General features: G+C 34.7%; 11 protein-coding genes and 1 non-coding gene across 12 annotated transcripts in view; 6 read left to right on the top strand and 6 right to left on the bottom strand.

The window, feature by feature from the left end:
* Positions 1 to 146: 146 nt before the first annotated feature.
* On the top strand, positions 147 to 258 carry WICANDRAFT_t44. Its single transcript has one exon. It is a non-coding gene; the product is annotated as a tRNA-Lys (tRNA).
* Positions 259 to 472: 214 nt separating this feature from the next.
* WICANDRAFT_61590 (mitochondrial 54S ribosomal protein mL59) lies at positions 473 to 1,044 on the bottom strand (the record flags this gene model as incomplete). The annotated part of the gene is made up of 2 exons (XM_019183205.1): positions 473 to 529; positions 589 to 1,044. 2 exons carry the CDS (start codon positions 1,042 to 1,044, stop codon positions 473 to 475), a joined length of 513 nt encoding a protein of 170 aa, XP_019040232.1.
* Positions 1,045 to 1,253: 209 nt separating this feature from the next.
* On the top strand, positions 1,254 to 2,624 carry WICANDRAFT_61589 (aspartate aminotransferase family protein; the record flags this gene model as incomplete). Its single annotated transcript, XM_019183204.1, has 2 exons — positions 1,254 to 1,325; positions 1,383 to 2,624. 2 exons carry the CDS (start codon positions 1,254 to 1,256, stop codon positions 2,622 to 2,624), a joined length of 1,314 nt encoding a protein of 437 aa, XP_019040231.1.
* Positions 2,625 to 2,727: 103 nt separating this feature from the next.
* WICANDRAFT_28753 (uncharacterized protein) lies at positions 2,728 to 5,385 on the bottom strand (the record flags this gene model as incomplete). The annotated part of the gene is made up of 1 exon (XM_019181536.1): positions 2,728 to 5,385. One exon carries the CDS (start codon positions 5,383 to 5,385, stop codon positions 2,728 to 2,730), a length of 2,658 nt encoding a protein of 885 aa, XP_019040230.1.
* A 1,096-nt stretch (positions 5,386 to 6,481) lies between these two features.
* Positions 6,482 to 7,144, top strand: WICANDRAFT_61587 (KRE1 domain-containing protein; the record flags this gene model as incomplete). Its single annotated transcript, XM_019183203.1, has 1 exon — positions 6,482 to 7,144. One exon carries the CDS (start codon positions 6,482 to 6,484, stop codon positions 7,142 to 7,144), a length of 663 nt encoding a protein of 220 aa, XP_019040229.1.
* A 433-nt stretch (positions 7,145 to 7,577) lies between these two features.
* On the bottom strand, positions 7,578 to 8,219 carry WICANDRAFT_28118 (uncharacterized protein; the record flags this gene model as incomplete). Its single annotated transcript, XM_019181452.1, has 1 exon — positions 7,578 to 8,219. One exon carries the CDS (start codon positions 8,217 to 8,219, stop codon positions 7,578 to 7,580), a length of 642 nt encoding a protein of 213 aa, XP_019040228.1.
* Positions 8,220 to 8,459: 240 nt separating this feature from the next.
* On the top strand, positions 8,460 to 9,344 carry WICANDRAFT_28423 (alpha/beta hydrolase; the record flags this gene model as incomplete). The annotated part of the gene is made up of 1 exon (XM_019181484.1): positions 8,460 to 9,344. One exon carries the CDS (start codon positions 8,460 to 8,462, stop codon positions 9,342 to 9,344), a length of 885 nt encoding a protein of 294 aa, XP_019040227.1.
* Positions 9,345 to 9,384: 40 nt separating this feature from the next.
* On the bottom strand, positions 9,385 to 12,503 carry WICANDRAFT_104160 (uncharacterized protein; the record flags this gene model as incomplete). Its single annotated transcript, XM_019180401.1, has 2 exons — positions 9,517 to 12,503; positions 9,385 to 9,416 (listed from the first exon to the last, which is right to left on the bottom strand). Exons 1-2 carry the CDS (start codon positions 12,374 to 12,376, stop codon positions 9,385 to 9,387), a joined length of 2,892 nt encoding a protein of 963 aa, XP_019040226.1. The 5' UTR covers positions 12,377 to 12,503.
* A 5-nt stretch (positions 12,504 to 12,508) lies between these two features.
* Positions 12,509 to 13,242, bottom strand: WICANDRAFT_17625 (uncharacterized protein; the record flags this gene model as incomplete). Its single annotated transcript, XM_019180754.2, has 2 exons — positions 12,509 to 12,862; positions 12,916 to 13,242. Coding segments are annotated over 2 exons (681 nt in total), but the record flags the coding sequence as incomplete, so codon positions are not given.
* A 1,988-nt stretch (positions 13,243 to 15,230) lies between these two features.
* WICANDRAFT_104158 (uncharacterized protein) lies at positions 15,231 to 16,462 on the bottom strand (the record flags this gene model as incomplete). Its single annotated transcript, XM_019180400.1, has 1 exon — positions 15,231 to 16,462. Exon 1 carries the CDS (start codon positions 16,083 to 16,085, stop codon positions 15,231 to 15,233), a length of 855 nt encoding a protein of 284 aa, XP_019040224.1. The 5' UTR covers positions 16,086 to 16,462.
* Positions 16,463 to 16,506: 44 nt separating this feature from the next.
* On the top strand, positions 16,507 to 18,374 carry WICANDRAFT_40652 (isopenicillin N synthase family dioxygenase). The gene has a single exon (XM_019182555.1). It carries the CDS (start codon positions 16,739 to 16,741, stop codon positions 17,924 to 17,926), a length of 1,188 nt encoding a protein of 395 aa, XP_019040223.1. The 5' UTR covers positions 16,507 to 16,738; the 3' UTR covers positions 17,927 to 18,374.
* RAD53 (serine/threonine/tyrosine protein kinase RAD53) overlaps positions 18,324 to 20,350 on the top strand; it is a gene marked incomplete at both ends in the record, with an annotated part of 11,063 nt that continues 9,036 nt past the window's right edge. Inside the window, one exon of the mRNA XM_019185518.1 lies at positions 18,324 to 20,332. Coding sequence (XP_019040222.1) covers positions 18,324 to 20,332 — 2,009 coding nt within the window. The remainder of the gene's footprint in view (positions 20,333 to 20,350) is intronic.

The raw sequence follows: 20,350 nt of genomic DNA, 5'->3' as shown, positions 1-20,350 counted from the left end.
ATCATCTATAGCCTAAATAATCTAATGAATGACTTTAAAATATATGGTATCTAATAAGTTATGGAATTATTTAATCATAAAACTTTTTTGATTACATAAGCCATAATTTAGTCTGATAAACCATAAAATTTAACCGTCAGAACTCGTCCTTGTTAGCTCAGTTGGTAGAGCGTTCGGCTTTTACAGTCAAACTAGGGAAAAACCATTTCTTAGCGGAAGTTAACCGAAATGTCGGGGGTTCGAGCCCCCCATGAGGAGTTCTATTTTTTTGCCAATTTTTTTTACCAATTTTGGGTTAAAAGGACTGAAATTGATCATATATACACTCTATGTTAGTTACTTGTTGCTCTGTTGTTGATATTCCGGCAAAAAAAGTTATGTTTTGGGGTATCCTACATTTTTTTTTCATTTTTTTTTATATGTCATACCCCATTTAAATATATACAGAGAAAATAAATCATTATGAACAGAATCAAACAAAATGTTTAGCCTTCTTAGCTTTCTTTGCAAGACGGTTTTCAATTTTTTTCTAGGAAGTTTGTTGTTAGTAATAAAATCAAAAAATTTTAAATGAAAATTTATACGTACTTTACCTCTAAGTTCAGCAATTTTTTCATCAGCATGTAATAGAGCTTCTTTCATCTTTGCTTCCTTGAGTGGTCTTTCTCTTTCATATTTGGCACCCTTAGGTCTCAACACGCCCTTCATCAATGGTTTTGTATCATATTTCTCTTGGTAGAATTTCTTACCATTGGCTAATGGAGGTAAAGAATCTTGAATACCATGTCTGTATGCGATTTTCCATAGATCACTTTGTCTTCTCATGGAGTATTTGGCAGTGTGGTATCTTTTTGTGATTGGGTGTTTGTTGGCGATGAATGGGTTAGCATTTTCAGCTGTTGTTAATGTTGATTCAGATGCATATTCTTTGAATGGTCTTGGTGGGTAACGGGTGAAGAATCTTTGTAGTTTTTCTGGTAGAGTGTTGAAGTACGATATCTCTGTCTTCACAGCAGTGTTGAATAGGCCCAGGGACACTCTCATCTCGTCTGTTTTGTATGGCGATTGTGTAGATTTAATACTCGTCTTCGCATTCAAAAGCATTTTTTTTTTCAACAAAAAAAGTTCGAGATTTTTTTGGGCGGTGCAACACCACGCTGATTATGACTGATACTGAGTCGAAGTTTATAAAGATTGAAGTTTCTTAATATTCAGAGATCTTGTATTAGTCTAAGATAGAAAGTGATCCAACAATGTTACGTGCCACTAGATTAAGATCTTTCCAAAGATCATTCACCACCTCCAGATATTTACAAGCCAGTTTGGTAAGTTGTGATTGTGCTATCTCTTTTTAAGCTTTTATCTAACATAGTTCCAAATAGAAGAACCCAGATCCAGCTTCTGATAGTAAATCTGGTAAATTCATTCAAGAAAACTCAAAATATTCGGTCACAACTTATTCACGTCCAAATGTTGTCTTTGAAAAGGGTGAAAAGGCCTTTTTATGGGATGTTGAAGGTCGTAAATATGTTGATTTCACAGCTGGTATTGCAGTCACCGCTTTAAGACATTCTCATCCAGAAATCTCCAAAATCTTGTATGACCAATCAACCAAATTGATCCATAGTTCCAATTTGTATCACAACTTATGGACTAACAGATTATCCCGTGAATTAGTTGAAACTACAAGAGAAAGTGGTGGTATGCATGATGCTTCAAGAGTGTTTTTAGCAAATTCTGGTACTGAAGCCAATGAAGCTGCTTTAAAATTTGCAAGAAAATATGGTAAAACAATTGATGAATCTAAAACAGAGTTCATCACTTTTACAAATTCTTTCCATGGTCGTTCAATGGGTGCCTTATCAGTCACTCCAAATCCTAAATATCAATCACCTTTTGCTCCATTAATACCTGGTGTTCATGTTGCTGAACCAACTTTAGAATCTATTTCAAAATTAATCAATGATAAAACTGCTGGTGTTATTATTGAACCAATTCAAGGTGAAGGTGGTGTTCGTCCAGTTCCAACTGAATTCTTAATTGAATTGAAAAAATTAACCAAGAAACATAATGCTTTATTAATCTTTGATGAAATTCAATGTGGATTAGGAAGATCTGGTAGATTATGGGCTCATGGTAAATTACCAAAAGAAGCACACCCAGATATTGTCACAATGGCTAAAGCCTTAGGTAATGGGTTCCCAATTGGTGCCACTATGATTACTGAGAATGTGGAAAAAGCTTTAAAAGTTGGTGATCATGGTACTACTTATGGTGGTAATCCATTAGGTGCAAGAGTTGGTAGTTATGTTTTGAGCCAAGTCTCTGATAAGGAATTTTTACAAAACGTTTCCACAAAATCTGAACTTTTCAAAAAAGAATTGAATTCTTTAAAAGAAGAAGTTGATGAAATTGTTGAAGTTAGAGGTGAAGGTTTATTATTAGGTGTTCAATTCAAAAGTGATCCAAGTAAAATTGTTGACGCTGCAAGAGAACGTGGTTTATTAGTTATTACTGCTGGTGGTAACACTGTTAGATTCGTTCCTGCATTAAACATCGAAGAAGATGTTATAAAGGAAGGTTTGGCTATTTTCAAAGATGCTGTTAAAGCTGTTTTCCCATGAGATGCCATATATTTAATAGAATAAACCATATACAATAAGAATAAAAGAAATAGAGATATTATTATAATGAAGTAATTAATGACATATGCAGTGTAGGATATTTTCAAGTAATGATGAAATTTGAAAAGAATAAATCACTTGATTCAATTCTGCCTGTGAAGTAGAAGCCCATAATGACAATGATATAAATCAAGATCAAGATACTTCCCTTAAAATAGTTAGATTTCCCTTCAGCATAAATATATGTGAACAAAACAACTGAAATCAAAGAAGCAACAAGATCCCATCTTGGGAAAATCAAAGTGAACATTGATTCTTTAACATTAACCAACGAATCTTGATCAGAGATGAAGAAAATAGAATATAAAACCAATGATGGAATTTGAATCAAACAAACTTGTAAGGCATAAGCTGATCCAATCTCCATAGATAATGCAACATTACCATGTGTGGCAAATGAAATGGCATTTAAAAATTCAGTAGTATTTGGAACTAGTGCAAAAATTGTTATACCTAAAAATTTTGGATTGATTGGGAAATTTTTCAAAACTGAATCAACACAATCAACTAAAATTTCTGCAATGATTGCATACAACAATGTAGCACCCAATAAAACAAATGTAGATTTTTGTCTGGACCAGTTTGGTGCATCATGTCCATTTGATTCAATAACTTGAGATTGTTGGACCTCAGCAATATTTTCCACTGATGGTGACTGAATTGATTGCTGTTGTTGTTGCTGTTGTTTTGCTTGTTTTTCAGTAATTGGTGTTTGCCATATTAATGCTGCATGTGTTCTCAAAGTAAACCACAATCCAATTGTGTAAGCCAGAAATAATAACAATGCACAAGCAATTGAAAATGGTCTCAATACATCACGAAATAATGAATCAACTTTCAGTGGAGGTTGGAAAAAATGACATTTTTGACAAGTTTTAGTTGGTGGTAAGGATAATTGCATTGTGGAAGGGGGACATGGAATACATTTAATTTCATAAGATCCATAAATTTCATGGAAGATGGTTGGTGCAAACATTGCACTAATTGAAAACAACAACATTGTTGATGAAACACCTGCACTTGCTGGATTATATCTTTGAGTCTTTCTGATCAAAGCACCTGAACACATTGATAACCCTGGTAGTAATAAAACAGCACCCAAGATTGAACCAATCATTGAACCCTCCACCAATGAACCTTTATGTTGATTTAATGCAACACAATATAGGAAAATTTCCACAATGGTTGAAAAGAATGCATTAATAACAGCACCAACACCCATTGAAGATTGGGCACTGATAGAAGCAACAGCTTGACCAATGAAATAAGCTAATGGAATGATTGATAAAAGACATAATGCAAATATGACTGATTCATTTGTTATTAAAACATCAATACCCATGAAATCTTTCAAGACGAAAAAATCCAAAATTGTGAAAATAACAACAGCCATTAAATTAATGAAGAACACATTTGTACCCTCCACAGTATATTTATAATAATGGAAACCTGTTGATCTATAGGTACATAACAAAATGTTTGAATTTTTATAAAATTTGTCAGATGGTAAAGGTTTTGAAGAATCAAATTTGAAAAAAATTGCCAATGGATGTCTTCTCAAATGATCAGTCAATGTAGAAATAATCTTGGCCATTGGAATGGTGAATACAACTAGCCAACATAATGCCCAGATTAAGAGGAAAATTGGTTGTAAAACAAAATAGAAGTATAAATAAAACAAAATTCTTCCTAAACTCCAATCACCTCTTCCAAATAATCTTTTCTTCTTATTATCATTATCTTCATCAATATTTTCCTCTATGGAAGGTAGTGGCACCAAATTTCTTTGTTGAGATTGTTGGGACAGTTGTTGTTGAGGTTGAGGTCTTTGAGGTGGAACGTTACTATTATTATTATTAGGATTTGATGAAGTATTTCCAACAGTTGGTAAGTTAATATGGCTTGAAGTAAAGAACAACTTATTATGCTCCTCGTTTCTCCAACGTTCATATTCAACAAATGTAGAGCCTTCATTCAGATCTTCACTCAAGTAGTTTTCATCTTTTTTCAAATAAATAACTTTCCCAAATGGCCACAAGAGATAAATACCTAAATTGAAAAACACTTTTGCATAATTAACAGAACTATAACCAGTAATTACCAAGAAAACTGATCCAATAAGACATAAAATGAATAATAAAAGACCAAAAGTTAATGACCATATAATATTGGTAAAATGAACTTCCCAAGAAACTTTCTTTTTTTTCAAGTCATCAGTTTCATGGATATCTTGATCAGCTTCCCTTTGAACGGATCTATTTTTCTTGTATAAAGCTGGTTTCCAAATTCTAATACCAAAAGGATGTGTCGAATTAATTGCATCTTGACGGTTTCGTAATGTAAAATCTTCTTCCGAGGAAGTTGTTGAACGTACATCATCTTCATCTTCATCACCTTCTTCATTTTCTGCTTCTTCATCTTCACCATTGTTCTCTTCTTCATGTAAATCGTCTGTTCTTTCAGACTCTTGTTGTTCTTCATTACCAGTTGGTTGTGGCTGCTGCTGTTGTGGCGTTGGAGTGCGTTGAGGTTGATTAATTGATGGTTGATGTGATCTTTGAGGTTGTAAATAATCATCTTGTTGTTGATTTGGATCTTTGTGATCTTTAAATTCACCTTGCTCATGGTTATAATGGATAATATCAGCTTCTTTTTGTTCCAATTTCTTGATGTTTGATTCAGCATTAATCAAATTATTCATTACATCATGGGTTAAATTTTGAACTTCTTGGTTTCTTGAAGTTTCCTTAAGGTTTTTAGCTGATTTTCTATAGCGATGTCTAAGGGCATCATTATAACCTTCCAAATATTCTCTCTCTATATCTTGTTCGATTTCATCTAAATCATCATCAACACTATAAACATATTTTGGGGATGGGACTTGGAATGTGAAAGATGGGTTTTTTTGTATTTGTGGTTTCTTCTTGCGCTTTGGATTAGCCTTTAATGTATTATTTTGAGAAGATGAGTTTGAGCGGCTATCGAATTGAGAGGTATAAGCTAAAGGATTTGAAGATTGTTGTTGTTGTTGTTGTACATTCTGTTGACTAGATTTCGGTAAGAGTTGATGGGGTTGGGTTTTGTGCTGTTGGTTAGCTTGTGCCTGCTGTGACGATGGATCACCCTGAGCTGGCCTATCCTTGTCCTTCCCAGAGCTCATCTTTGAGAGTATTGTACTTGATCCTGCTTGTTGTTGTTGTTGTTGATGAAGGATCTGATTTCAAATTCCTTTACACATGTCTAATTACAACCGAGGCTGACTAAGAAAACAGTGATTATTATGTAACTAATACGATTACTAATACTTGATAATTATATTATATAATCAATATCACATAATCCGATTACATAACTTTTTTTTCCGCCTTGTCAAAAATCCCTTCGCCATTTTTTTCTCAGTTATTTTTAAAAATCGAGTTTGAGCAAAAGAGAAGAAAAGAAGGTAATTTCACGTATAAAGGACTAGAACAATCTCAAACAAGGGAACAATCCAAACGGTACTAAACCCACTTATTATAATTTGAAAGCACTGTCCATTCGTTACTTTGTGCACTCCGTTCCACCAGAAAAAGTATCTTGATCTGTCCAGAATATTTGATACCCATACGTTCCTGAACATTTACAACAACAACAACAAACAACAACACCAAATACAATACATCAAACAGGAATAATGAGATTCTCAATCTTTCACTTATTTACACTGCTTTCAATAGCACTAGCTGCTACCACTTATACATGTGAGTTATACTGAGCGTTTTTTGCACCCATTCAAAGCACCGTGTCAGAGTACTAACATGATTTCAATAGCTGTTGTTACTACAACAAATATCAATGGTGTCACTGTCACTTTAACAAACACTGTCACTAGTACAGGTACAGGTACCACAAATACTGCCACCACAAATACAGCTACTACCAACACAGCTACAACAAACACAGCTACAACTAACACTGCAACTACCAACACAGCTACAACAAACACAGCTACAACAGGTACTGGTACAGCTACTACAGGAACAGGTACAGGAACAGCTACAACAGGTACAACTACTGGAGGTGCCGCTGATGGTGAAGTTGAAGGAACTGATACTGCATCAACAGGTCGTACTACAACAAAATTATCTCAAGGTACAGATACTTCAAGTGTTAATCCAACATATACATATTCAGATGCTACAACTACTTATATCACTTCATCTGCTTGGACTTCAATTTGGGTCACTGTTACTTATTCAAATGGTGGTGTTGCCACAGTGCAAACAACTTATTCTCAAAGATTCAAGAGTTTTTATTCTTCAGTTAATCAACCATCCTCTGGTACTATTGGATTAGGTTCTATTAGTGGGAGTGTTGGTGTTGTGAAGAGTAAACATTTAGTTACTCAATCAACTAATGCTGGTATCATCAATACAATCTCATCTGGTTTGATCTTTGTTGTTGCTTTATTATTTTTATGATTTCAACAATAATATCATTATGGAGAGGTAGAGGATAAACTAGTTTTGTTTTTCGTTTATTTTTTATTTTTTAATTCAATTTAGTTTAACAGGGGGAAAGATTAGTGGACTTTATACAAAAAAATATGCACGCAATGTGGTCGTGTGATTTGTTCTTTTTTGGTTTCAATTTTTATATTTATCATCTTTTTTTTCAAATTATATATTGTACATTAGTTTTAATTTCAGCTTATTCAAAATATAAGTTATGATTTTAGTTTATTTTACAAGGATTGTAAATGTTTTACGAAAATAAGTGTTTTTTTCTTTCATTAACTTGAAAAATAGATCAAAAAAATAATCTCTAAACATACACATAAAAAAGAATCAATCATTGTTGTCTTTTTTTTGAACATCTGCCATCCTCTCCTTTTCTCTTCTTCTTTCATAAAGCTTAAATACTCATTAAAGGTTTTGAATTTTTGTTTTCAGAATCTTTATGACCAACAAATTCTATTTGTTCGGAATCAGGTAATCTCAAAACTTTTCTAAATTTCAAACCAATGCTGAATAATTTACTTTTATCAGTACTTTTAGTCCATAGAGCAACTCTGAAAGCGAATTTTCTAACATTTAAGACTGCACCATTAACTTCATTTTCATCATCTTCAATAGTTTCACCAATGACACTTAATAAAGTTCTTAACCATAATTCATTGATGTTTGTATCTTTTTTGTTTTTAAATTGGAAAGACCATTTACCACCTTCAGCATTTGCTGAATCTTCCCATTCTGGTCTAATACCATTTCTAAATAAATGATAATCAGCTTTTAATGGCAAATCTGAAGCTTGAGGAATAGAATTGAAGATCCCCCAGAATTCTTCGACACTTGAGAAGTTGATAACAGGTTTCAACAAATCAGCCCATGATTCCTTTGGATCACTTGGAGGTTTGGTGTACCATAAAGTCCATTCAGAGTTCAATGGATGTTTAACAGTAAACTCCTTATCAGACAAGATGGTTGTATCAGCGTTGGCAACAGCTGGGGCATCTAAGGACAATCCTTCAGTAGCTTTGTTCAATTCTTCAGACATCGCAATTCAAATAACCAAAGCACAGCAACAAGAAAGATGATTTGTGTTTTGTATGGCGTTGTTATTTTGACTTTTCATCTTTTTTTCGTCAACGGATTCAAAAATTTTTACAAAAACAAAAAAAAAACAAGTGGTGTTGGGATGTCGCGAAAAGCGTATAGCGAAGAGATTTTGAATATGCCATAGAATCCATACAATTTTAACACCATCACAGGCCAATTTCAAAGAGAGAAAAAGAGAATGTCCAGCCTGCTCAAGATGTTCCTGGCCACGACTGCTTCCGTAACGACGGCCTCTCTGCTGCTGCTGTACAAGTACCAGCTCAAACTGATCTATCCCTCAGGCTTAAACGATGCAAGAGCCCCTGGTGCCTTCCATTCAACTCCACAGGAATACGAAATACCCTATGAGGATCTATATCTAGAGACTGAGGACGGTGTCAAGCTACATGCCTTTCTGTGCTTACAGGACCCTAAAAGCCCTGATTATCAAAACAAAACAGTGTTGATACTGAATCCAAATGCTGGTAATATTGGATTAGCTGTGCCAACGGTTTATAATTTTTATCAATTGGGGTTTAATGTCTTTATTTATGACTATAGAGGCTACGGCTTGTCGACTGGTGAATCTACCGAGATTGGATTGAAGAAAGATACTGAAACTGTGATGGAGTATATCAATGAACATGATCAATTGAATAAAAGTTTAGTTATACTATATGGAAGATCTTTAGGTGGTGCTGTGGCTATTCATATCGCTTCAAAGAACTATGAATTAGTTAAAGGTGTAATATTGGAAAATACTTTTCTAAGTTTGAGGAAAAACATTCCTCATGTTTTCCCCTTTTTGAAATATGTTGCAACATTGTGTCATCAATTGTGGGATTCTGAAACTGCCATTTCGAAAATTGATCCAAATGTTAAAATGTTGTTCCTTGGTGCTGAATTAGATGAGATTGTATCCCCTGATCATATGAAGAAACTTTATGAATTAGCTAATGTTGGTGATCGTTACGAAAAATTTGTACTTTTTCAAGGATTTCATCATAATGATACTACACTGGCTCCAGGTTATTGGGATATCATTAGTGATTTCATTGATTTAATAGATTCTAAAGAGAATTAAAACAAACATCCTGCAGGACACACATCCATTTGTTCATCAATTATCCATGTTTTGAAACATCCAAAATGTCCACTATGTCCACATTTCAATCTGAAAATTGTTAATCCTTTGATAGGTTCATTGCAATAAGTACATAGATTTTTATCATGACAATTTTCACAAAACCATGTACCAAATTCAATTTTTGGATCTTTAAGAACAGCTTCTTTCAAGTTTTCATTTACTATCAGTACTCCACATTTTGAACAAAACCTTCTGAGAATTGTAGAATTTAATGACATTTCTTTAAATTCATTATATTTAGAAATTGAGATAATCTTGGTAAAAGTTATGAAAAATTGTAATTTTTTCAAAAATTCTAAATATGAATGAATCATATCTTTAACAATCTTATCACCATATAATTTATAACGATCATTAAACAACAATAATAAAGTACAACTCATTATCAAATCTCCTTGTTGTAAACTGAAGTCAATAGCTTTCTTTATGAGAAACTTTGGTGCATAAGGTGGTAAAATTAACTTATTATCCGCTTCTTTTTCTTGTTTTTGATTTGTTAATTGTCTTGTTAGTTCTGATTTATGACTATCTTGCTTTGTCAACTTGTTAAAATTGGATTTGTGTAATAATGGTGCCAATGATTGTGTTAGTGGTCTCAAAGAATTTGATGCATTTGAAAAAGATGATGTAATTGAATATGATGGTGATGATGATTTCCCAATCTTGTTTGACTCATCAGAATTGGGTGGTAAAATAGCCTCCAGAATTGAACTTCTAGGTTTACGTTTCCCTGGTAAAGATATTGGCTTTGACGTGGCCTTGGATTCCACAAATTCAATAGCTTCCTCCTCTTCTCCTTGTTGTTCCTCTTCATCATCTTCTTCCTTTGTCACTGTATCATCTTTTTCTGTAACTTGTTTCACCGGTAAATCGTCCCATTTCAAAATATCCTCTTTTGTAACTGTCTTATTTTTATCAACTTCCTCTTGATCATCAGATACTTCTTCACCCTTTTCTTGAATCTCATCAAAACTTTTACGAGCTTTGGTGATTTTCAAATCCTCCTTCGATCTTAATGACATCTCTTTAGAATTCAATGAATTAAATTCACTTAAATCACTCAAGGCAGGTGATTTACCATAGTTTGTTGTAGAGTTTGAAGTACTATAATGATAATCTTTTTCATTATCAGTTTCATAGTCATGGCCAGCAGTGGTATTGATTTCAACTTCCGTGGTACCATCTAGTTCATATTTCAATTCATTCTCTAACTGTGTTTCCCATATAAGTGATTCTTTGATAACTTTCCAAGTTTGTGAATCTCTAAGACAATCAACATCATTAGCCACACTTGCATTTATTTCACAACTCATTATCAAATCATGTGATGGATCAAACATATAATTATCAGATAAATATTTCAATGATGCATTACTTTTGGAAATGGGCAATGAAATTGGAACAACAAATGGATTTGAATAATTTGAAACATTGTTATGATGGCTCCCATGGGATAATGCACGATTAACGCTAGGTCTCAGTGCTGTACTTGAACTTCTTGAAATACCTGGTCTTGGTGATAAATCTGGGAATGAGGAGACTGATGGTGTATTCACAGCTGTAGTTCCAGCAGAATTCCCCGGTGAGTTATTTGGGGACGTGGACATCATTGAAGAAATAGGATTGAACCCACTATATTGATTATTTGACTCTAATATTGGTTCTAATTCTTTAGGTTCTCTCTCTTGATTAATGAAAACCAAGTCATCATTAACTGACCACGACGTTGCATTTATAGGTAAGTTGTCTATTGGGTGGTAGTATGCATTCAAATCATCTCTGACTAAAGATTTATCCTTAGAACATGTTAACAATGTCCTTTCATCTTTGAAAACAAGACCACTTATCTGAGCATGATGGCTCTCAATAGTGTATTCTGGTATGTACTTTCTTTTTAAGGAATAAATTTGAACACTCAAATCATTTGTTAAGAAACTTGTAGCAACTTCAGCATTCATAATGTTGGAAACCCCATTTGAATTTGGTCTAAAACAAACATTATTCACAGGAGCAGCTGTATAGATCACATGTTCTGGTAATTGTCTTGCATCATTATTATTCATATTCCATACTTGAACTTGTTTATCTCTCCCACCACTAACAATATAATCCAACTCAGGATGCCAATCTATCGAGAGACCAGGTCCCGTATGTGCATTAAACTTTCTTTCAAATTGGGTCGGTACCCTAAGATCCCATTTTTGTATGACACCTGAATCGAAGATTGCACACATTTTTTTATTATGGAAAGGTGAAAATTTCAGTGATCTAACAGCATCTGAATTACCAATCATCGTGAATACTGGTTTTGTTAAATTTGATCTTAAATCCCATAATTTCATAGCACCATCTTGCGAACCGGATAATAAAGAGTGTGAATCCAATTGACTAAATGATATAGAATTGACCGCTCTGGTGTGGTCACTATACTTGAGTACTAGCTTGTTTTTAGACTGGGAGGTGTTGTTGAAGATGAAGATGGACCCAGTTGTTGTTGAAGTTGCGATGAATTTACTATGGTTATGGTAACCAGCCTCCACATCCAATATAGAACCTATAACTTTCTTATTCTTCAAGTAATATGAGCTTGACAGAAGGTCATTGACTGGCGTTATTGTGGAGTTTTCAATCTTGAGTATTTGTAACAGATTCTTCCCAGCTATCACCACAGAATCAGATGAATCATTATTTATTCTGCTTAAACTTGTCAATTCTTGAGTTGTCTTGAACCGCGTTTGATTAATGTCCTCATAGTTGGAAGTTGATTCATTGTAAGGAGTGAATACCGGTGGTGATTGTCTTGATGGTGTATACGGTGTGGGTACTCGACTTGGTGATATTGATGATGTTGTTGTTGAGCCAGAGTTCCCATAGAAATTGACTAGTCTAGCCAACGTGTTTGAATGCCTCGACGAGGAACCAAACTGACTACCCTCACTGGTGCCATATCTATTATCATAGGAAGACATTATAAGCGGGTTCTTGGATCCATAGACAGAGGCCAGCTGATGGGTATTAAATCGTTTATCAGAGAAATACCGATTTTTTAGCTATGGGTATTACATAATCAATATAGCGAAATTCACCTTCTATTACAAGTTCTATATAAGCACAACGTCTCCGGAGTGAACGTATTTCTGCACTGCAGAGTATCTGATCAAGTAGATATTCCCTACTGTTAATTCAATTTCTTCTTCCCCAATGACAATACCCTCAGGAATGTCTCGCATAACCTTGACAAATGCCGGTCTCTTCAAATTTGGTTCCTCAATCATGGAAATACCACCACTGGTGTCATCTAATGCTTGTAAATGCTGTGGTAAAGATGATAAAAATAATGAATTGTAAAGTTGGAGTAATGCCTCAAAGTGTTTCTCCATGTATGCTGTTTCTTGTTCCGATAATCTCGAAACCATTTCTTCGTCATTTCTGATGAAGATGGTATATTTGTCAATCTGGAATTAATGTTAATATCCACACTCAAATCACTGAAATTACCAATACTTACTTTCGATAACCTTGTCCGTAGATATGATCTCAATATAAAGTTCACACGATCTAGTTCAGACTCTATAATCATCAACTGCAGCTTGATATCCTTCTCTTGGGTCTGCAACTCTATGGAATTCAGCTCAATAAACTCCACTTGTTCTCTTATCCTCGAAAGCATTCTCTCAATCAATGCATCTTTGTACTCCAGGAGTTCTGGAGCCATACGTTCAGATATCCAAGACTGTGTGAGTTCCTGAAGGTCATCTTCTTTCAATTTTGTTTGACTAGCCTCGTTTGGACGGGAGTCTCTCTCGAAGTCTCTCAAGATGTCATCAAAGTCAATCTCCATGGCTTCACTGGCTTCGTTACAACTGTTTCAACTAGTTTCTTAGTCTTTTCACAGCATTAAAGAGCATTCATGAGTTTGTCAACGCGAAATCGCGTTTCTTTCTTTCCAAAATCGTGCACTGCTCAAAATCACTTTTGAAAGAAACATAAACAAAAAAATTGTGAGAGATCGAATACAATCTGTTTGGGTAAAAGACAAGAACCATGTCCAGCAGAAGAGAAGAGATACAGGCGAAGAGACAGCGGCTTGAGGCGCTACGGAGGCAGAGAGAGGAGAAGGAACGAGCTACACAACAGCAATTGGGCGGTGGGCAAGTGAGTAGCCATGGATCACTCTCTCAAGACAGCAGAGACTAACTCTAAACTTTAGTTGAATGGTCAAGCAAGTGGTGCTAAATCTAACATAGACAAGTTGGTTGATAACTTGGTTGGTGAAAAGACCCCCATACCGTCTTCAAGAAGCTCTGAAATAAGTGTGCCTCCAAAACCTCAAAAGATATCAGCTGTGTACAAGTCAATATCGATCCAAACAAGTCAAGATGTTGTTAAAGAGAAAGTTGAAAAAATCACTTATAACAAGAGTACACAAACTGTCGAAGAGCTGGAAGATTACGAGGATAATCAAGAGGAAGAGGAACTTACGTCTGAGGTTACAACTGCTGAATCCGAACTCAATAAGGATGATGGTGAAGCCCAACAAGAAGTCACTGAAGAAGTTGTTGATCCAATTGCCCAAATGGATGATACATTGCTTGCTGGTTTTTTCAACAAGTCACTTAAAATCATAAATAGAGTCATCAAAGAAGATGAAGATATATTAAAGACTTATACAAATGTTAAAAAGGATACTGAAATTGAATCTACAGATTTCTCAGAGCTGGTATCATTGAAACTTGAGCATGCAATTTATTCAATTGATACTTCCCTTTTCTTTCCAGAGCTTTTATTGGTTTCCATTGGTAAAAAAATCCTCATTTATAATTCAATATTCAAAAAATTAGAACACCAAATAACAACATCCACAAATATTCTTAATGTCCAATTTTCAAAGTTTCAATCCAATATCATTTTTGCAACTGGCTATAATGGTAAAGTTTTCAGTTGGAACTTGGAATTGGAATCAAATATACCGTATTTGGTTTCATCGGCCAATACAATGAACCATTCATATCCTGTCTTTGCATTAAACCAAATTAGTGAAAATAATGGAACTTTAATCACTGCATCTACTGATGGGAAAATATGTACATGGAGTACATCAATGTTATCAAAACCAATATCACCACCAATAGAATTGAAAACACCTAAATCTCTAAGCCTAAGATTTGATGAATTGGCACCAACTTCAGTGATGAACTTACCAAATGATCATGGTTTTGTTATAATTGGCTGTGAAGATGGTAATATTTATAGAGTTAAAAGATTTGACAATAAAATAAGTGGGAATCCAGATAATCTTTTTGATAAAATTTATCAAAAACATAAAGGCCCAATATCATCACTTGATAATTCCATTGATTTTCCAAATCTATTCATATCAAGTTCATTTGACTGGACAGTTTCATTATGGGATTTGAATTCCCCTGATGCTCCCCTAGTGGATATCTATAGAAACAATGCTATTTTGCAAGCCAGTTGGAGACCATCACATGGTACACAGATTGGGTTCATCCATGGCCATGTATTTGAATTATTGGATTTAAGTATTGATTCAGTTATTCCTATTTTGAAAATTACAACGGGAATGACATTGAATAAGTTCAAGTTTGATAAAAATGGATCTACCATTACTTTGGGGTCAATTCATGGTGAGATCAAAGTTTTTGAAATTTTGTTAAAAGGAATAGAATCAGAAATCGGAAGATTCAAAAGGTTGTACGTCAAGTCATAGCATTCATCTACAAATAATCAATTTTTTTGAAATGCTATCAAGGATCCATATATTGCTCTTCGCACAGCCGATACATGCTTATTTCAGATCATTCATGGTTGACTTTTGGACCGTCTTCTTGTGATTCTTGTTCTCAAAGGCTCCATGGGAGCTGATGGTACATGATTCGAAATGTTTTCAAAGGCGTGAGAACGAGTGTTTTGGGAAGGTAAATTAGGTGATGATAGCTCTTTAACTGGATCTGCTTGAGTTTGCTTTGAACTGGTACATGGTCTTTTTTGAGATGATGGTGATGGTGATAAACTCAAACTGTTGCTTGGTATTGGTGTATCTTCTCTTTCAATGGTTCTTTTCGTGGCTGATTGTGTTTTAGGGGTTAACCGTCCTCTTGTAGCACTTACTGGTGATGTAATTGAAGTTGTTGGTGGGTTTGTACTGACTGGGGGTGGTAAAAGCTTCACATTCAATAGGTGAGTTGTCTTTTCTGCAACTGTACCTGTTTCAACACTTTGGGTACTCTTATTATCTTTAATTTTACTCGAATCAGGGTTAATGAATTTGGCTTTTCCATTTCTTCGAGGCAATTGAAATGCATCAACACTTATACCATTGGAACCTGAATGAATCTCCATAGGAGGATGGATTTCAACAACTTTAGATTTTTTGGGATCCAAATAAATATCAATTTCTCCATTGCAACATCTAAATCTAGGATTTTTTCTACATTGAAACTTGTACAATTTTGACTCTGAGCATTTGGGATTAGCCTCTGCATCAAAATCAGCTGCAACCAATTTGAAAGCTCTTCTTTCTTCATCTAGAGCAGGTCTACCTTGTTGTCCCACATTAAAAACATTTTTAGCTCTATCATAATGAGTGCATTGTAATTGTCTATGACCAGAACGACACTTCCAACAACAGAATCTAAGAACTCCCAAGTATAGCATTTCAAGGCAAGCAATGTTTTATAGTTAAATTTGGCCCAAATCGAACACCTCAGTTGGGTGGAAACGAGTGAGTTGTTTTAATTTGTTCCAAAATTCAACATGGTTTTGTGTAACCTGTCACAGTAAAGATTTAGCAAAATCACCTAGGCAATACACAATAACAATAATACAGCTTTAACAACAGCAATAATTATCTTACCAGTATCAGCTTCAACCAAAGTGAAAGATTGATGCACTGGTTTAACTTAGTACAGGCCAGAGTAGATACATCAATATAGCTTTCAAAAACAAACCAAACTATAGTGCTCTAAGCCGGCTATTGATTTTCCATTCTCCAATCATCAAGTGTGTCCAGATATATCATGAGATAGTTAATGCAGATGACTTGGTCAAAAGAAAACGAAAATATCAACTAAATCCTACACTCTTGTGAACGCATTTGAGAAGTTCTTTCTTGAGAATTCAATGTCAGCCGAGCCGAAGACTTCGCGAACTCTTGATCGAGTACGCCACAGTGATGACACAATGAGTCCACCTATTGTATTCTGACAAACTTGTATCGAACCACTAACCATGCTTAAAAGACCTATAAATTGGAGTAGAAAGTACCTATTGTTTCTAGATCTAAATTCCACAACCAAAGATTAATCAACATGACCACTTCAGACGTCACTGACAAGTTTTCCGAGTTGAAGGTTTCCTCTGGGGAATCACCATCAAGTATTCCAACTCTAGATTTAAACAAAGCTACAAATCCAGAAACAAAATCAGAATTTCTAGATGAGCTTAGAAACGCTTTATTCAATTTTGGGTTCTTTTATATTAAAAATCCACCTTTTGATGTGGAAAAATTCAAAAATATTAAGGAAGAATCACTCAAGTTTTTCGAAATTCCACTTGAAGAGAAGAAAAAAGTTGCCATGGTCAATTCAAAACATTTCTTAGGTTATAATGGACTTGGTGATGAAATAACAGCAGCTAATGTTGACTGGAGAGAACAAGTGGAATTTGCTACAGAGCTACCGGAACCTGATATCAAGAATGATGATGAGCTTTACAAAAATATTGAAGGACCAAATCTCTGGCCAAATGGTGATTTTTTGCCTGAGTTTAAGCATATAGTCACTGATTACATAGATGAGCTTTCTAAATTGTCAAGACAATTCACCCATTGGATTGAGGATGCTTTAGGATTAGAATATGGTGCCTTGGAAGCCTTTTTTAAAGAAGTTCAACAAGCGAAATTGAAAATAATCAAGTATCCTGATTTGGCTAATCTCAATGAACAAGTTGAGGCTGTTGAAAAAGAATTTGCAAATACCCAATACAAGACTAAATTGAATCAAGGGGTTGGTGAACATCGTGATAATGATTTCCTTACATTTATTTATCAAGCTAGTCACCATACATCTTTACAAGTTAAAGATTTTAATGGGGAATGGATCAATGTACCACCTGTCGAAAATACTCTAGTGTTTGCTGTTGGGTTGACTTTAGAATTTATTACTCAAGGTGTTTGTGTTTCCACAGTACATCGAGTTTTAACACCAACTCCTGGAGAAGGAGATAGATTATCCATTTCATTCTTTCAAACTATAAATATTGAATCTAAGAAAACTTCAATTGAGGTTGATCAAAAAGCAAAGGATCTTGTTAAACTGAGAGACGCCAAAAGAACAAAGAACAAAATCGGATTTCAGTTCCAAGTTGATGAAACAAAACCTGTTGGGTATAGTGTCTTCTTGAACAGGGTCAAATCACATCCTAAAGTTGGTGAAAGACACTACCCAAAGGTTTTGAAGTATATACAAGAAGAAGTTGCAAAGGCTTCAGACATTTAAGTGTACAAAATACTGAGTCTGATAAAGCTTGAAGATATACACCGATTATATCCGTAACCTTATTTTTCGACCAAAAAGCTTCACTTTTCAGTACGACACAAGCAAAATCCAAAATAAGTATTAAAAGAGATTAAGCTAAAAGCAATAACATCAAAATAATGGTTATATTACCTTGGAAGCTTGATAAAGGTCTTAACGTTAAGGCCCTTTTTAGGCTACAATTTACCCGCATATTGGCTTTAGGATTATATAATCACTTACTCAGCTTTTTTTTTGGCCTGACGCGTTTTGTCATCCGAATTTGAATTTCGTGTATAGAAAAACACTGAAAAGTTATAGATCGATCATTGTTCAATAAAGAGGTGATAATATAGTCGGATCACACTATTTGCAAGAGATGGAGGTGCCGACGCAACCAACTCAACCTACACAGGCCACCCAAGCCGCCTTGGAACACCTCACTCAAGAAGATATTGAAGATGGAACTATTTGCAGGTTGATTTGCACCACTGGTCAACTCTCAAATGTTGATCTCAAAGAAAAGAAGAATGGTGTTAAAGAGTGGTTCTTTGGAAGAAACGTCGCTTGTGATATTGCCTACAACAATACTACAAGATTAAGTAATAAGCATTTTAAAATCTGGAGTGGTGATTCCAATGTTTTGATTCAAGATTTATCAACTAATGGTACTTGGGTCAACAATCAAAGATTGGTAAAGGGACAAAATTATATATTGAGTCAAGGTGATGAAGTATCGGTAGGGATTGGTGTTCCTAAAGATGTTGTGAGGTTTATTGTTTTTTTCCCCAAAGTTCAAAAGTCCTCAACTTCAAGCACCAGAATTGAAGAAGGTATTAATAAAGAATTCTCAATCAAAGACGAAGTTATAGGGCAAGGTGCATTTGCAATTGTTAAGAAAGCAGTGGAAAGATCAACTGGGAAAACGTATGCTGTCAAAATAATATCGAAAAGAAAGATTATGGGAAATACAGATGGTGTCAGTAGGGAGTTAGAAATTTTAAGAAGATTAGATCATCCAGGTATTGTGAGACTACGAGGATTTTATGAAGATGACGATAGTTATTACCTTGTTATGGAATTTGTTCCTGGTGGTGATTTAATGGATTTTGTCGCAGCACATGGTGCTGTTGGTGAGGAAGCTGCTAAAGAAATTTGTAAGCAAATCTTACAAGCTATTCAATATGTCCATTCTTTGGAAATTTCCCATAGAGATCTGAAACCAGACAATATTTTGATTGCACAAGATGATCCAGTCTTGGTGAAGATTACAGATTTTGGATTGGCTAAAATATCGGATACTGGTACTTTTATGAAAACATTTTGTGGTACTCTAGCATACGTTGCACCAGAAGTTATTGATGGAAGATTGTCTAAAATCACTGATAGCAACAAATACTCATCCTTAGTTGATATGTGGTCATTGGGATGCCTTGTTTATGTTATTTTAACTGCACATTTACCATTCAGTGGAAGTACCCAAGATCAACTTTACAAACAAATTCAACAAGGTTCATACCATGAACCACCTTTAAAAGAAGCTGGTGTTTCCAAAGAGGCTAGAAGCTTTCTAGATTCTTTATTACAAGTTGATCCTAGGTTCAGATTGACCGCTTCTGCTGCTTTATCTCATCCTTGGATTGCAAGTTTTTCTCAAAGCAATTCTCAAATCTCTCTATCACAATCTCAATCACAACAGCAAAGACTTGAAGCCGAAAAATTACATTTTGATGAGTTTGAAAATAAAGAACGAATGGAAAAAATATTAGAGGATCATGTTTTCAAAGTTCCAGCACCACCTAATCCGAATAAAAAGAAGGTTCCACAAAAGGATGATCAAGCATCACAAGCATCACAACAGAAAACAACTCAAATTGCAGAAAGATCACCTTCGGAAGATCAATCATTCGATAGAACATCACTAATAGAAAATGAAACATCAGTTGTCAAGTCTGAAGATGGGGGAGCACCAAGACCAGAAACCGAAGTCACTACACAATGTCCAGCTGGTACATCTTTCACATTAACACCATCAACTAAAAGCATTGAAAGTAACCCAATTTTTATTCCACAAGGTGTTAGCCCATTTGTTATTGGTAGAAATGCTGCATGTCATCAAACAATTGCAGAGGATAGATTATCCAAAATTCACTGTGCATTTACAAAGAAAAGACATCCTGTTGGTACAAGTCTTTATGAAAGTCCAGCTCAAGGTTTGGAAGATATTTGGTTGATTGATTTCAGTACCAATGCATGTTATATAAATGGTACTAAAATTGGACGTGGCAAGAAAGTTTTGGTGTTCAATAATGATGAAATTATGTTATTTAATGATAATAATAAGAAGGAAACACTTTCATTTAAAGTTAGCATAGTTGATGGGACCGGGTTGTTTAATAATGGAGA

The sequence above is a fragment of the Wickerhamomyces anomalus genome, assembly GCF_001661255.1.
Source record: "Wickerhamomyces anomalus NRRL Y-366-8 unplaced genomic scaffold WICANscaffold_2, whole genome shotgun sequence".
In the NCBI taxonomy this organism is placed as follows: Eukaryota; Fungi; Ascomycota; class Saccharomycetes; order Phaffomycetales; family Wickerhamomycetaceae; genus Hansenula; species Hansenula anomala.
This window is presented reverse-complemented; position numbering and strand designations above follow the sequence as displayed.

What these genes read in the sequence shown, in the direction of transcription:
- WICANDRAFT_40652 (XM_019182555.1), top strand. Translation starts at nt 16,739, where the DNA reads ATGACCACTTCAGACGTCACTGACAAGTTTTCCGAGTTGAAGGTTTCC.